At 35.8% G+C, this 14132-nt stretch overlaps 1 protein-coding gene across 1 annotated transcript in view; it reads left to right on the top strand.

The window, feature by feature from the left end:
• NOL10 (nucleolar protein 10) overlaps positions 1–14132 on the top strand; it is a 48918-nt gene that overhangs the window by 5479 nt on the left and 29307 nt on the right. Inside the window, exons 6-13 of the mRNA XM_084513889.1 lie at positions 1021–1157; positions 1820–1885; positions 3376–3436; positions 3947–4032; positions 4387–4465; positions 5513–5662; positions 7976–8042; positions 12935–12987. Coding sequence (XP_084370015.1) covers positions 1021–1157; positions 1820–1885; positions 3376–3436; positions 3947–4032; positions 4387–4465; positions 5513–5662; positions 7976–8042; positions 12935–12987 — 699 coding nt within the window. The remainder of the gene's footprint in view (positions 1–1020; positions 1158–1819; positions 1886–3375; positions 3437–3946; positions 4033–4386; positions 4466–5512; positions 5663–7975; positions 8043–12934; positions 12988–14132) is intronic.

Below are 14132 nucleotides of genomic sequence, written 5' to 3'. Positions count from 1 at the left end.
ACAAGACATTTTTAATTTGTCATTGTATTTTTTTTTTTCTTAGAAGAGACCTTAGCATTATTGGTACAGGCTTGTCATAATGAAAATTTTCATTTAATCAGAGGCATTATCATCTAACCTTCTAACTCAGGTCTTCTCAAAGTTTTCCCCTGTGAGTTTTCCAAGAATGTGTGTGAACACAAGTGGATGAAGAAGGTGACTGGTACAGTAGAGTCACCTCCTGCCTGTCTGTGGGATAAAGTTTCTGGTTGTAAAGACCAAACAGTTATTTGAGAGGCTGAGAAATGTATTCTCAACGTGTTCAGCAGTCTTTTTGACTTATTACTAACAGTAAGGCTTCTGCGTTTTTTGAAACTGAAATTGGTACTGTATTGCAGACTGAAGCCTTGACAACCTTAGCTTCAATTTCATTTTCCTGAAATGTACTAAATAGCTAGAAATAAAATTAATTTCAAGTAGCTGTCTTAATTTTTTAAGCATGGTAAAAAGAGGGAATGGTACTTCATAAAAAATATAAAAAATATTTATTGGTAGGGGACACCTAGAGTTCATTTAATGCTTGAAGCAGGACTTGTGCCAGTAATCTCAAAAACTGCAAGCATTGAGGTTCCACAAATTCACTGAATAAATTGTTGTAATGAGCACTGTGTGGAGAAATGAAAACACATTCTCCCCTGTCTGCTCCCACTAACCTCCTAAGGTATCATTTTGAGGGTTGTTGGCATTTTCACAGTGAGAGCACACTTGGCTCTCATTCATGTTGATAGCCATAAGACCAGTTAACGTCTCAGTGCTTTCCTAAAATTTAGACTTGGACTAAGTCTTAGACTTAGGAGAGAGTAATATCTTTGGTCATGGAGCTTTTGCTGTGGTTGGTGAGAATGAAGAAGCACTAGTTAATTCTATTATTTTAATGGAAATTATTTAACTGGGTTATGGCTAGCCTGCGTGAGCTTGGTTGTGTTATGAGTTGCTGTCACGTGCTTTGGTATGTTTCAGTTCTTTCTATTTTATTTTCAGATTGTCTTCCTGCAGTGTGACAGATTTGTGGAGTTTCATTCACAACAAGGCCATTACTACAGGACAAGAATACCAAAATTTGGTAGAGATTTCTCTTATCATTATCCATCATGTGACCTGTATTTTGTAGGAGCAAGGTATTGATTACATAGATTGTTTTGTTTCACTTGTTAGGAATGTTTTCCAACAACAGAATGAATATTAAAATACTAGAAAAGTTAAAAATGTTATTGAAAAAGCAGTATTTCTTTCCAAATAGAGATTGTGTATGTAAAAAAAAAAAAAAAAAAAAGTATAAGTCTAAGATTAATTTAGTTTTTCATTGTTTTAAGACTTTCATTCCTTTAATGATTTGTTAGCTGTTTTGTTAACAAAATTGCAATTCAGTGTACTGTTTTAAAAGTGTTTGACATCTAAGTAAGGAAAATGAGATATAAAACAACCAACATAGCTTTTTCTTACTGTTAGAATAGGAGTAAAACAGTGTTTCACTGTTTCAATGTTTCACATTTCAATCACATGAAATAATTAACAGAATTTGTGAGAAGACAGTAAAAATAAAATTTGTTTCAAACTTTGAAGATCTCATTTTGAGAAGAGCTTTTAGTAATCCAAGCTGTAATGCAAACTGTAGGAAATTTAAGGATGTTAAAAAAGGGATTAATGCATCTTTTCCTGGCAAAAGAGTAGTTGATAGGGTACTGCGGAGTAGTAAATAGCACTGGTGAACGTACATGTTATCCTTTTTTCAGTATTTGTAAGGGAAAGGAGTAATTGTGATTTCTTTTTTTCTTCGTAGTTCTGAAGTATTCAGGCTAAATCTGGAACAAGGGAGGTTTCTCAACTCCCTGCAAACTGATGCTTCGTAAGTGTCTGTAATGCACCATATCCGTCTGTCTTCTTTCCACCAGGTGGAACCAAACTCCTAATATGCTCACCATCTCTACTGTATCTGAATATTCCCAACTGTGTTGTAGAGTTGAAAAGAAACATATGCTGAGCCTTAGCTTGACTTTATTTTATGTTCTGTAATTCTTTGTTCAAGTTTTTACATTTTAAAACATTCACAGAAGAAAACTCAATTAAAATTGCTTAATGTAGACATGTAATAGGTATTATATAACTTGATCTTAAGAGCATTTCATTAAAACTTTGCCATTACTGCTCAATTTAGTTGTCATATAGAGATCTGCCCACAGGGTATGTACTTTCTCAGACATGTCTTTGTCCTTCTGCTCTTGGAGTAGCCCAAAGATATTAAATATATATATATTTAAATATATATATATTTAAATATATATATATATTTAATATCACCAACATGTGTCTGATACTTTTGAAAACCAGACAGTAGCAGCAGCTGGGCTTCTTTTGTGTGGGGAGAGGCAGATGAGAAGTAGAGACCTGAGAAGATAAAAGTGGCTTGTTGGTGAGCAACAGCTGGTGTTCAGTGGCTAGGAGAGCTTACAGGAAGAAGAGGTATTTGGGCAGGCTCTACTGTATAAACTGAGTAGCAGCAAAAAGAAAAAGGGATGTGGGGGATAATCCTGGAGCAGGTGAGCTAGGTCATCAAGCATGAAATCTGAATCAGGGAGAAGAAACTTGAAGATGCGAAAAGGCTGTTAGGCAGGGGAATTGGATGAGTTATAGGTGGAGGTCTTGGAATAGGAACACTTGGATTTTTTGGGCGATGAGAAGTATAATCAGAAATATTTGTATTTTGAAAGAATTGTTGGAGAAATAGAGGGCTCCATGTTGAGCTGTTGAGGGAGAAGAGGACGGGCTGTTCATCAGAATATGTTGGAGATGTGTGCTTCTAACTTATGTCATCAGGAAGACCTTCTGATGTAATTGAGTCATTTAAGACTACAGTGAGCAGAGCAATATATAAAGGTGTGGTGGTGGGTGGTGGGCATGGGCAGAGGATTGTAGAATCATTTGGGTTTGAAAGAATGTGAGTCTTAAGTCCCCTACTCAAGACTTGGTCAACACTGAATTGAAATGAGTTTGCCCACAAGGCCTTGAAGGCTCCGAGTGTAGAAATTCCAGAGCTTCTTTTGGCAGCTCATTCCAATAGTTAATTATCCTCAAGGCATAAAAAATATTATCTTCACATCCAGTTGGAACCTCACCCATCTCAAGTTATCAGCACTGTCTCTGATTTTTGCTGATAGCTCAGAATTCTTGATAAACTCCTCTTAAGTATGAGAATCTGTTATTAGGTTGCCATCCGCACATGTACTCCCTCCTCCCCCCACCGCTTTTGCTTCTCCGGGCTAAACAATATGTGATTACAGAAATCTTTCTAGTTACATTATTCTGAGGTCATTAAACTTACTTATTTTTCTGTTTTAGAGAGAATAATGTCTGTGACATAAATCCTGTACACTTCTTGTTTGCTACAGGGACAGCTGAGGTAAATGTTTGCATTCCTTTTATTAAAAGGGCAGCAGTGTTTGTATCTCTTTAATATTAGTTTGCATGAGGATAAGAAGAAATCACAACAGGAACCTACGTAATTAATTTGATCTCATTTGCTGCGTTAAGTATAGATCTGTTAAACAAGATGACTTTTTAGAGTGTGGTGAAGGTACAATTTTGGAACTGTCTTCATTGCTGAGATGCGTGAGATTTTGCAGATGAGGAAAAAATAGCTTTGTCTTGCTTAAGAATATAGCTATCTGTAGAAATTGGATAGCCTCTGTACCCAGTTATGGGGAAATTTAGCATTAATCATTTTCATTCAGATCACATTTGTTTAAATGCATATAAGCTCCATATATTTAATCTGTGTTTATTAGTACAACTCATGTCAAACTAGGAAATTTGATTAATTATTCATAGATGAAATAATTTATAATTTTATTCAAACACAATATCAGGTATTTGTTGCATAAGCTTGAAATATATTTTCTGATCTGTTCAGGGTAAAGTGGAATGCTGGGATCCAAGAACTAGAAATCGAGTTGGGCTGCTGGATTGTGCTTTAAGCAGTGTGACAGCAGATACAGAGTGAGTAAAGGCTACCTTTCAAAGTGCATTCTTCTATTTCTTATTTTTTGTGTGTGTGTGTTTGTTGTTTTTTTTTTGAAGTTTTGCTTTTAGAAACTGTTCCCATTTTCCATCAAAATCTCTCATAGTGTGAATAGAGGGTTTTTTTAGTCACAAAGAAACTGAGCTATTACTGCTCAGATCAATAACTAATTTTCTGTGCAAGTTGTGAATGGAAACAATTTCGCTTCTTGAAGTAGTATTTGAGTGGTATCTATAAATTAATTTACAGATACTACTTTAGCTATTTTTAACATTTAAAGTATTTGCATCCTTACAGGTAGAATGTCTAACTGTAAGCATTGTGCTTTGCAGGATAGATTGTTTACCATCTATTTCGGCGCTGAAATTTAATGGAGCTTTGAAAATGGCTGTTGGAACGTCTACTGGGCAGGTAGACTTAACTTTTTCTGCAACAGTTCTTATAAGATCCTTTTCTTGCAGTTGCCAGTCCAGGTCTCTTGTACGTTGAGTGCACTTAATGCAATATAGATATACAATAAGATAAGTATTTCTAAGACCATAAATTACACGTGTAGAGCAGCAATAGTCATTGGCAAAATTAATTTGCAGTTTAACAGATTATCTTGTTCTTTAGAATTACCGTAGGGTTGGCTTAAAATCATCACAACCTCCAACCTAGGTAACTTCGAATTCTGCAGTTTTGACTTAACAGTCAATTATGTGAGGAAGTTACAGCACTTTTTTTTTTTTTTTTTTTTTTTTAGAGACTCTGCCAGTGCCATCTCAATGCAAAATATAAGCTGTATCTTGATGATGGCTGAAGAAGCAGAATTAATTGTCTTTCAACTACTGTTTTTCCCCCAAATTATTAGTATTCATATTTGGCATATGAAAGATTTGAGGTCTTTCTCAAGTTGCAAAGGAAATTTTTGAGATAAAAACACAGTTTTCTGAAAGATGGCCTGTACTCTCCATTTCTCTCAAAAGAATAATTGCATTCTGTGGTGTTTTCCTGAGTGAAAGTGATACTCACAAAATCTAGAAGGGCATCTGAAAATTTTAATCTTGTGAGTAAGAATAACACAATAATCTAAAAGTGAAATACAAGTAATTAAGAAATACTGAGAGTCTTGAAAAGAGTCATTTTTTTCAATTTTAATTTCAATAGAAATTAAAAAGACTTTAGAAAGATGGCAAATTCTTGAGTTCGTATTTAATTTTTCTAGACTGAAGTATTTCATAGTTAAAATATATTGTCAGAATAAGCAGGGCTCGCTTAATAAGTCATTTTCAGAACTTGAAATGATTTCTTTTATGGAGATCCTGTCCATGTTTTTAAACAAACAAGCAAACAAATCTCATTTGTTTTTCTCATCTCAAGATGTCTCATCTCAAAAACATTAGTTAAGGCCTAGTGTGTGTGATTTCCTCTTGATCTTATAATATTGTAAGTTTAATCTGTCTCTTATTCTTCAAGGTTTTATTATATGACCTCCGGTCTAATAATCCATTAATAGTCAAAGATCACCAATATGGCCTGCCTATAAAGTCAATTGAGTTTCAGCATCAGTTGGATTTAATTATCTCTGCAGATTCTCGAATCATAAAAATGTGGAACAAAGATACAGTAAGTATTTCTCTGCTGCTGCATTCAGATTTTTTCACTTTTTTTCTTCTGCAACTTGAATAATGAGGCTGAAATTGAGGGTGGGAAGCTGGGTTTTTAATGTGTCCTAATTTACATAGCATTTGGCCTTGTCTGGCTAAAAAAGCTGGTATCTGGGAAGGTATTCAATAGCCTGTCAGGTGTAAAGATATACAAACAGCTAAAAAAACAAAAACAAAAACAACAACAACAAAAAACTATATATCTGCTTAAGATGCTTCTTTCAATAGAGGGACTTAAACACAAAGTATCTTAGCCATTGCTCTAGTTTGTATGTTTCTCAGTGTGCTTAGAAACATCTGATGCTGACTTTTCATCAGAGGTCATTCCAGTTCTCTGCTCAAAAAAGGGCAACTTCAAAGGTAGATCAGTTTATGAACTGTTAAAATCAGGTCCCGCTTGTTTTCACATAAATTTATTTAAATTTTGTATCTAGGCATAAAACCTGCTTCAAATTACTATGTTTATTAAGCTGTATTAATGGATTATGTTGCAATAGACAATATCTTTATCCCTGTCTTTTGCACCTATAAGTGAAGTTGCGATCTGATTAAGACTTTCTTTTCTTACCTTACGCTATTCTTGTCCCCCATCAATGCAGCTTGCACAAGATATGTTACCCTATACATTCATAGTAATACCACTGTAATTTGGTCTGGTCTACGGGACTATCATTAATCATTCTAGTCCCAAAAACTTGCTCCATTCTCTATCTATGATTTTCTAGCTGTGTAATGTAACAGTAACATATCAGGAGCAGTTATAGTAGTTTAGAGGCACTTATTTTCTAACTATTTCAGGCAGTCATTTCTCTATTGTTGTATTTCTTCATGAACTTTCAACAGCCTCTTTTTCTGAGATCGCAAGCAGTTTTTTTGTAAGCTTTTCTTCAGTTACTTTTTATTGTTTTAAAGGGCAAATAAATTATTGGTTATTATTTAAAACATCTGCAGTGGCCTCTCTTCATTTTCCTAGGTATAGATATTTTCCTCTCTGAGAATGAAACACTAAGGTTTGTCAGGTGGCCTCTGCAGTGGGAAAAGGGAGGGTTTCTTACTGCTGGAAGGCAAAGATAGCTTTGGACTCCTTCCTAGAGTATGTTCCAGCTGGCTCCACCTCTCCCAGATGTTGGTTCTTGACTATCTCTGGCTGGGAACCAACTGCAGAGGCAGACTGTGGGGTGGAGAGCATATGGCTTTGATACCAGAATAGCCCCATGCTGAGACGTGCCTTGGGGTGGGGAGTATGAGGCTTTTGTCTGCTAAGACTGGCGTGGGGGAGGACTCTTATTAATCATCGGGGAGAGACCAGAGGTGGGTGGGGTAACAGCATATAACTGGGAGGGAAAGGAAGGGCCCAGAAAGGTAGGTGGGATTGCTGCAGGGAAAGAGAAAAGAGGAATAGGATGAAAATTTGCTCTGTTCCTGTCCCTCATTTAGAACCGTGTAGGCATGTACTCTCATGCTTCGGATTCTGTGGCCCAGTTGTTAGACACACTTCTTTAACTGGCTGTCTTGCATCTTGGCTTACAAGAGCACCTGTATTTTGTCTGGGTTTTTCAGACTCTGTTCCAATTCTTAAGTTTTTTAAATATGTTTCTTGCTTATACCATGTTCTTAAATAACCATTAAAACTTCATTTCTGATCTAAGCTACATCCCAGTGGATGCTTACATTATTTTTATATAATTTTGTGTTTAGACCTCTTTAATACTCAGTTTGTAATTTACAAATAAAGTGCTGAGCCATATTTCATTTTAGGTAGACATGGGCAGGGTGGAAGAACCAAGCTCCAGAATGAAACTCCACTCCCCATCCATCATTTCAGCTAATGTACTTAACAAAATGGAATTACTTAAAACTACCGCATTCAGACTTGAACAAAATGAGGGTTACACTGGCAATGTACCACGAACTTATGGACCTCATCCTCCTTTTACATAAAATAAAATAAAATGAAGCTGAACTGACTTGAATTTTCAACACAGAAGTGTAAGCCAAGAAATCAGAGGTGCCACAGTACATTGCTGTGTCCTTGATAAGCAGTAGACAACACTCCCTTGTAAGAGATCTGATAGGAGACAGAACACAGTACAAGGTTTCTATGTTATGATCAGATGCTTTAATAACATTTTATTGTTCTGCAAAATCTCTGCTATCTTGATACCATCATATTTCTTAGCTTCTGTAATGGCTATTCATAATGTTTATATTTACTAAATTTAATTACATTGTTTGGAATTCTTTATAATCTATTATCTTCCTTCAATTACAGGGGAAGATTTTTACTTCAATGGAGCCAGAATATGACATCAATGATGTCTGTCTTTATCCAAATTCAGGTACATTAGATATATTAATGTCTTATTAAGTTCAAAAGGGAAAGCGTGTGTTAACCCAAACTGTGGCTTTTTTATTTAGGCGATGCAAATTAAGTCTACTTTTCTCCTTATGACAGAACTAAGAAAAACGGTTACATGCTATTTAGCGTCATTGGTTCCTCTTCATCTTTATTAAATCGAAGACCTTTGCAGTTGGAAGCTGTTGTGCTGTCACTTGAGTGATTGACCTCTTCTGCCCTTTCAAATACCTGAAGTCATTCATAAGAGAAGGAATTTTGGCCTTTTGTCTAGGCTAAGCTCCAGATCAGTTAGAGCTTGCTTTCTAGAGATAGGAAAAAACCTCTTTACAATGAGTTTACAAATTTTTACAAATGTTTATGGCCATTTGATCTTTCCTGTTTTTTAGTTATAGTACTTACTGTGCCCTGGTTAAGCTGCAATACTTTTATTTGTAAGTGTAGAATTCTAAATGCACAGATCTGCGTGCTTTTTTTTTTTTTTTTTTTTGGACTTCTCAAATTTGGTGTGTATTGTACTACCATGTATTGAGGTCAAAAAAGAGGTCCACTTTTAACTAGTTTCCAGATCCTACTTAGTGAGGAAAAAATACTTCACACAGTAGTGGTTGTATTGTGTAAAATATTTTTGCGTGTACTGCACTAAACTTTTAGCTTTTAGTTGCTTAGTTCTTAAGGAGTATACAACACCCATTTCCTGTTTAGAAAGCAGCACCAAATAAGATGAAAGAAAAATTAGGGCCTTTAAGATGTCAGAGGACAAAATTCTTGATCAGAGAATGCCTGTGTTGCACTCTGCTATTATCTTAATTTCAGAGAGGTAGCAGTGAAGACAGAGCGACTTAGACTTTGATTCATACCAGCAGCTCAATTTCAAGATTGTAGATAAGTGAGATTTCTAACGAGTTAAAACTTATCTTGTCTTTTCTGCCAACTTCAGTTAAGAATGTCTTTTTTTTTTTTTTTTCTTTGGTAAGGTGAGAACTTAAATACTAAGTTCTGCTGAGAAGGTAAGCCTTTTTGACTTTATGCAGCAGCAGCAACGTAAGGGTCTGCAGGATCTTGGTGAAATTACTAGCCCCTTTCCATGCTGCTCAGATTTACCCCTTTGAAAAAGAATAGTCTTCCAGTACTTAGCACTTGGACTGTTTTTTTTGTTTGTTTGTTTGTTTTTTCCTGAGCCTTCAATAGTGTATCAATAGCAATCTAATATATTTGTTTTTCCCAGATTAATGTGCCAGAAATACTTTAGGCAAAAAATTGAAGCCTGCCAAAGAGGGAGCTTACAGCATGGCGCTGAGGGTGCATCTTGTGTGCTCTGATTGTACACGAGTTCTTCTGGGGGAGTTGGAGAGCAGCTGTAGTAACAGTGTGGGCTGTGCAACACGGGTACCCAAACCTGGTCCTCCCTCTTCCACAGAGGCCCCAGGAAGAGCACTACAGAAAAAGGTCATTGAAGTGAATTACATTTAGCATCTCATCCAGGTTTCACCTTTGAGCTTAGCGATTTGATCCAAATGAGTCCTGGAGTGAATGAACATTCATGCGGTGTTAATAACGAAGGGATCATGGCATGGAGGGAAAGACAACTAAGTTATCTAGAATCTTAGCAAAATTTAGAAGGGACTTCTGGGGCTTGTATGTTCTCTGCTCAAAGCAAGGCCAATTTTGAAGTTAGGTCCTACTTCAAAGTCTGGTCAGGTTGCTCAGGTCATAATCAGCCAAGTTTAAATATCTATAAGGATGGATGTTACACAACTGTGGATGTTCTACAGTCTCTGTGATATGTAGATTTTCCTCAAGTGCTGATTTAGGCTTAAATGATTTTTGTGTGACTGCAGGAAGAATCTCATAACATTAAAGAATTAAATGCACCTGTCTATTTAAAGTTGCTTATGGGACATTGGTTTTCTGTGTGTCTGATCCCAGTCATGTGGACTCTGCATTCCAGTTCTGTATTCCTTTATAAGTCAGTTTTGATTTCTGTTCTTTCTTCTTTGACCATGTCTAAAGGGAGAGCAGTCTTGAGGGCTTCTATTAAGAGCTGTTGTGGGATGAAAATTAGGTTGTATTTTATAACCCTGTGAAGGCAGAGGGGAAAAAACTTGAAGGTGTTTCAGTGAAAACGAAGAGATTTAAGGTGAGAGGTGGTGCACTTCATGTTTATGATAAATACTGTTTCTACAAAATTTAAGATGCCTCATGCACACTTAGAATGTAAAGAATAATTACATCTGAACATCTGAAAATCAGAAAATACTTCCAGTAATACCAATGTTGCAGCTGAGGAAAGCAGGAAAGGAAATAGCATTTAATTGATAGTATGGGTGTCGGTCAGTGTTGTCACTGGGATCTCAGCACTCAGGGCACCCTGGGATGTTCAGAAGCTGGCGTGGCACAGCAAATCCCAAGACCTTTGCCCAGTCTATGCTCAGACTTCATGTGAAACTACTGCTCAGAAAGCCTGTACCCTAATCTTTCCCTTATGCTCTTTCATTCACTTAAAACAGCTCTGCTGTTCATCACTGCATAGAACAAAACACTTCTTCCAACTTTATTTCACTGATGTGGGTCAAAATTCAGAAGTTGATTCATGAAAATCACCCAGGTCTTGTTTCAGACTTAAGGAGAATAATGTCAGAAATGTCACGAAGCAGAAGTCATTAAGCCTACATTTAGAAAGCAGTTTTCCCCTAAGGAAAAGCTATCTAGTACATGCAGATATTTTACTTTTACATCTTGTATTTATAATTTTATTCGAATAGTTGTAATATTCCAGTTTTGTTTTAAAAAACAAAGTAGCTGCTACCTCGTATTAGTTGCAGCCCTTTTTTTACGTAAAAATGTTGGCTGAATGAAACAGTTTTAATGCTGTGTTGTCTCAATTATGAAAGCAATAAAAAAAATGGAGAAGTGAAACCATTTTGTAACAACATTCTGAAATATGGTAAGATGTGGATCAGTATAATGTGAATTAATCTTTTTCAGTAGCTGTGTTTCTGTTTTTTTTTCATTGCTTTATTTTTGTTTTTAGTTAAATTATTTTAGCAGCCATTCTCAGTGCTATTGCCTTCTATGGGAAGCAAACTCTTTTGCAACTTAACATTTTCAGTGTATAGAAATTTGTACATCATTTGTTTCAATTATTATAAATTATTTTTTTTACAAGTAAAAGCTTTGCATTTTCTAAAACATCCTCTCCCATTTACTACCGCTTCATCCCCATTTTTTTCATTTTTTCAAATGAATGATATTGTATTACTGACCACTTTCTAGATATGGTCTTAGTAAAATGGCTTCTGTAATAGAAGAGTTCTCATTTATTTCCCTTTTAAGTGAAATCGCACTAGACTGCTGTGTAGTTTATTAGGGTGTGGTCTCCCTTCCTGTAAAAATTGGTTAGAACTAATGAGCTGAAACAATGAAGAGTGCACAGTAGACTTCTCCTTTCACAGGCTTGTTCCTTTTTTGGTTTCTGTATTTCCCCTTACTATACGCCCACCCATGTGCTGAAATTCTGAAGACAACTTTCCTGCATTCAGCTATTGGTGGAAGACTCCCAAAGAGGAGGTTTTCCCTTTGCTGTCATCTTTGAAGCACCTGCAGAATTAATTTCTATCGTTTTATCTCTAGTGATTCATATGCAGTCAATGGAGAAATGCTTTGTCTCCTGTAGTAGTACCAAAAGTGCTGATAAGTTCAGGGAGCACAAAACTTATCAAAATATACTATGAATTCGTGCTTTTTCCTTAAACTGCCTGTAACCATTTCCAGGTTTGGTTTTAAGCCTCAGTTTGCTGACTAAGCTTTCACAAATTTCTTGCTTTGCCAGGAAAGCAAGCCCCCTTTTTTCTGACATTAAAAGTCCAGCTGCATTGTGTATTTTTAATAAAAAGGATTAGGTAGGAAGGATTACTCCACCCATGTTAATTGCGTTCCTCTAGTTGGGTGTAAATTATATTTCTGCCCTCTGGGTATGTGGTAACTGCCCCAATTATTCATAGTCTCAATGGCATATGTTACTTCTGGATCAGAATGTTATCTAACTTGATTGCTCTTCTCTTCTTCGTGCTGCATCTTCTTGTATTACATGGTGATCACCTATGCTGGAAAGTCAAAGCTGAAATAAAATTATATGCCAAATGTCCTTACAAAGATCTCATGCAGAATGAAACTGAGAGTTTCTGATTTTGAGTGTATATCTAGTGTTGTGACAGTTCCAGATATTCTGTGGATTTTAATATTTCTGCAATAGTTCTTTTATATCCAGAGTATTCACAGCATTCCCTAGGTATATTCACAGATATTTCATATTTTATTTGTTCCACTTGGCTAATAATCACTTGCATTTGATGCCACAATATCCTGCCTCATGTTCTGTGTTGACAATCTACTGTTGATTTCCAAGATGAAATACGAAGCAAGCAGCAAACCATATTATGATTTATGACATTGTTTAGACCATAGATGTGTGTTTAAAAACAAAGCAAAACAAATCCCCAAAACCCCCTTGTGTTAATAACACCGGTTTATGCCCAAGGTAGGTTTTAAGTAGTACTACCTGGATTTGTTCTAAACAGTTTTATGGGATGAACTATTTAAATTTGTTATGAAAATTGGCAGTCTGCAGGTGTTAGAACTTTGTTGTTTAAGTTGTGCTGAGCTTTTTTTTTAAGATGGAGAACAAAAGGCACAAATATATAAGAAATTAAGCTTTATTAATTGCAGTGCTATCAGGCTTTTCTTTCCTAGTCCTGTGTACAAACCTACTACATGTGAATTAAATAGTTTGTGTGTTTGTGTGTATACATATTTATATAAAGTAACATTATCTTCTTGTGACCAACATTTTTTAATGTGGAAATCTCTTTTTAGGAATGCTAATGACTGCAAATGAAGCCCCTAAAATGAATATCTATTACATGCCAGTAAGTAATACAAATTGTTGCTGATACTGCTCTTTTAAAACTGTCAGTAAGTTGGTGCCAGTCAGGTTTTCATGTTTGAAAATGATTTCTGCAAATTCCTGTCTACATTCTCTGACTTTTCATGATAAAGTTAAGCTAGCCATAACTTATTTATATTATATACTAAATTATTATTTAAAAAAAAAAAAGCTTTCGATTTGTCTTTTCCTGCCAGTTCCAAAACTGGTTAGTGGCAGTAGGAAGTTCAGGTAGAGCTTTGATGGGGAAAAATTGCTTTAGATAGCTAATGGGAAAAGGATTCCTAAAAGGAAACTGTATAGCTTGCTTTTGAGGTGATAGTTTTGCTTTGTTGAAAAATATTTCATTAGTGTCTTTAATGCCACTGTATACCATGGACTAAATATTTTTCTCTGTCCTGATGAAGAAATATGGTGTGGTTTTGTGTGTGGTTCTTTGGAGTAGCTTCTGCTCAGTGCCCTACTTGAATTGGAGCTTTTCACTTGAGAAGCTTTTCACTCAAAAGGCTTAACAATTAAGCATGTGTTTTCTTCCTGTGGGTTGGTTTTAGGGAGACTTATCAGCATGCCTTCTGGTGTTAGGGAGCTGCACAGAAAACTACACCTGTATTTCTCTCTAGCTATGTTTTTGGTTCTACACTACACTCACTATTTTGTTATGGCCTGAAAGGAGATAAATACTAGGGGATATAAGCAAATGTTCCAGGCAGAAGAGCAGACTGCACTCAAAAATTGTGTGCAACTCTCCATAAGTCACTTTATTCACGTTCTGGAAAAACTGCAAAATTCGTTAAACTTGAAAAATATTTTAAACTATATAAGTAGCTGATGCAGAGATCAGTTTTTGCATTCCAAGAAATGTACATTTTTATACACCAAGTTTTTGTGTTTCATTTATATCCGGTTGTTTTTCAGATGGAAACTGTCAATTTCTTGAACCCATTTCTAACCACTTTGTTTACTGAAGCTGTTCCATGCTTGAGATAACGGGAGTAGGGACAACAAATATTTTTGTATTTAAGACCATGTATTAGCTGTAGTTAGAAGCTGAACACACAGTGTTTCTATTTATCTTGTTCATTGTAAAGTTTAAGGAGAGCTCTCCAAGCCTTTATCTATCTCCCTTTT

Source organism: Aythya ferina (genome assembly GCF_964211825.1).
Source record: "Aythya ferina genome assembly, chromosome: 3".
Classification (NCBI taxonomy): domain Eukaryota; kingdom Metazoa; phylum Chordata; class Aves; order Anseriformes; family Anatidae; genus Aythya; species Aythya ferina.
Note: the sequence above shows the minus strand (reverse complement) of the source record. Positions and strands in the feature narration are given on the sequence as shown.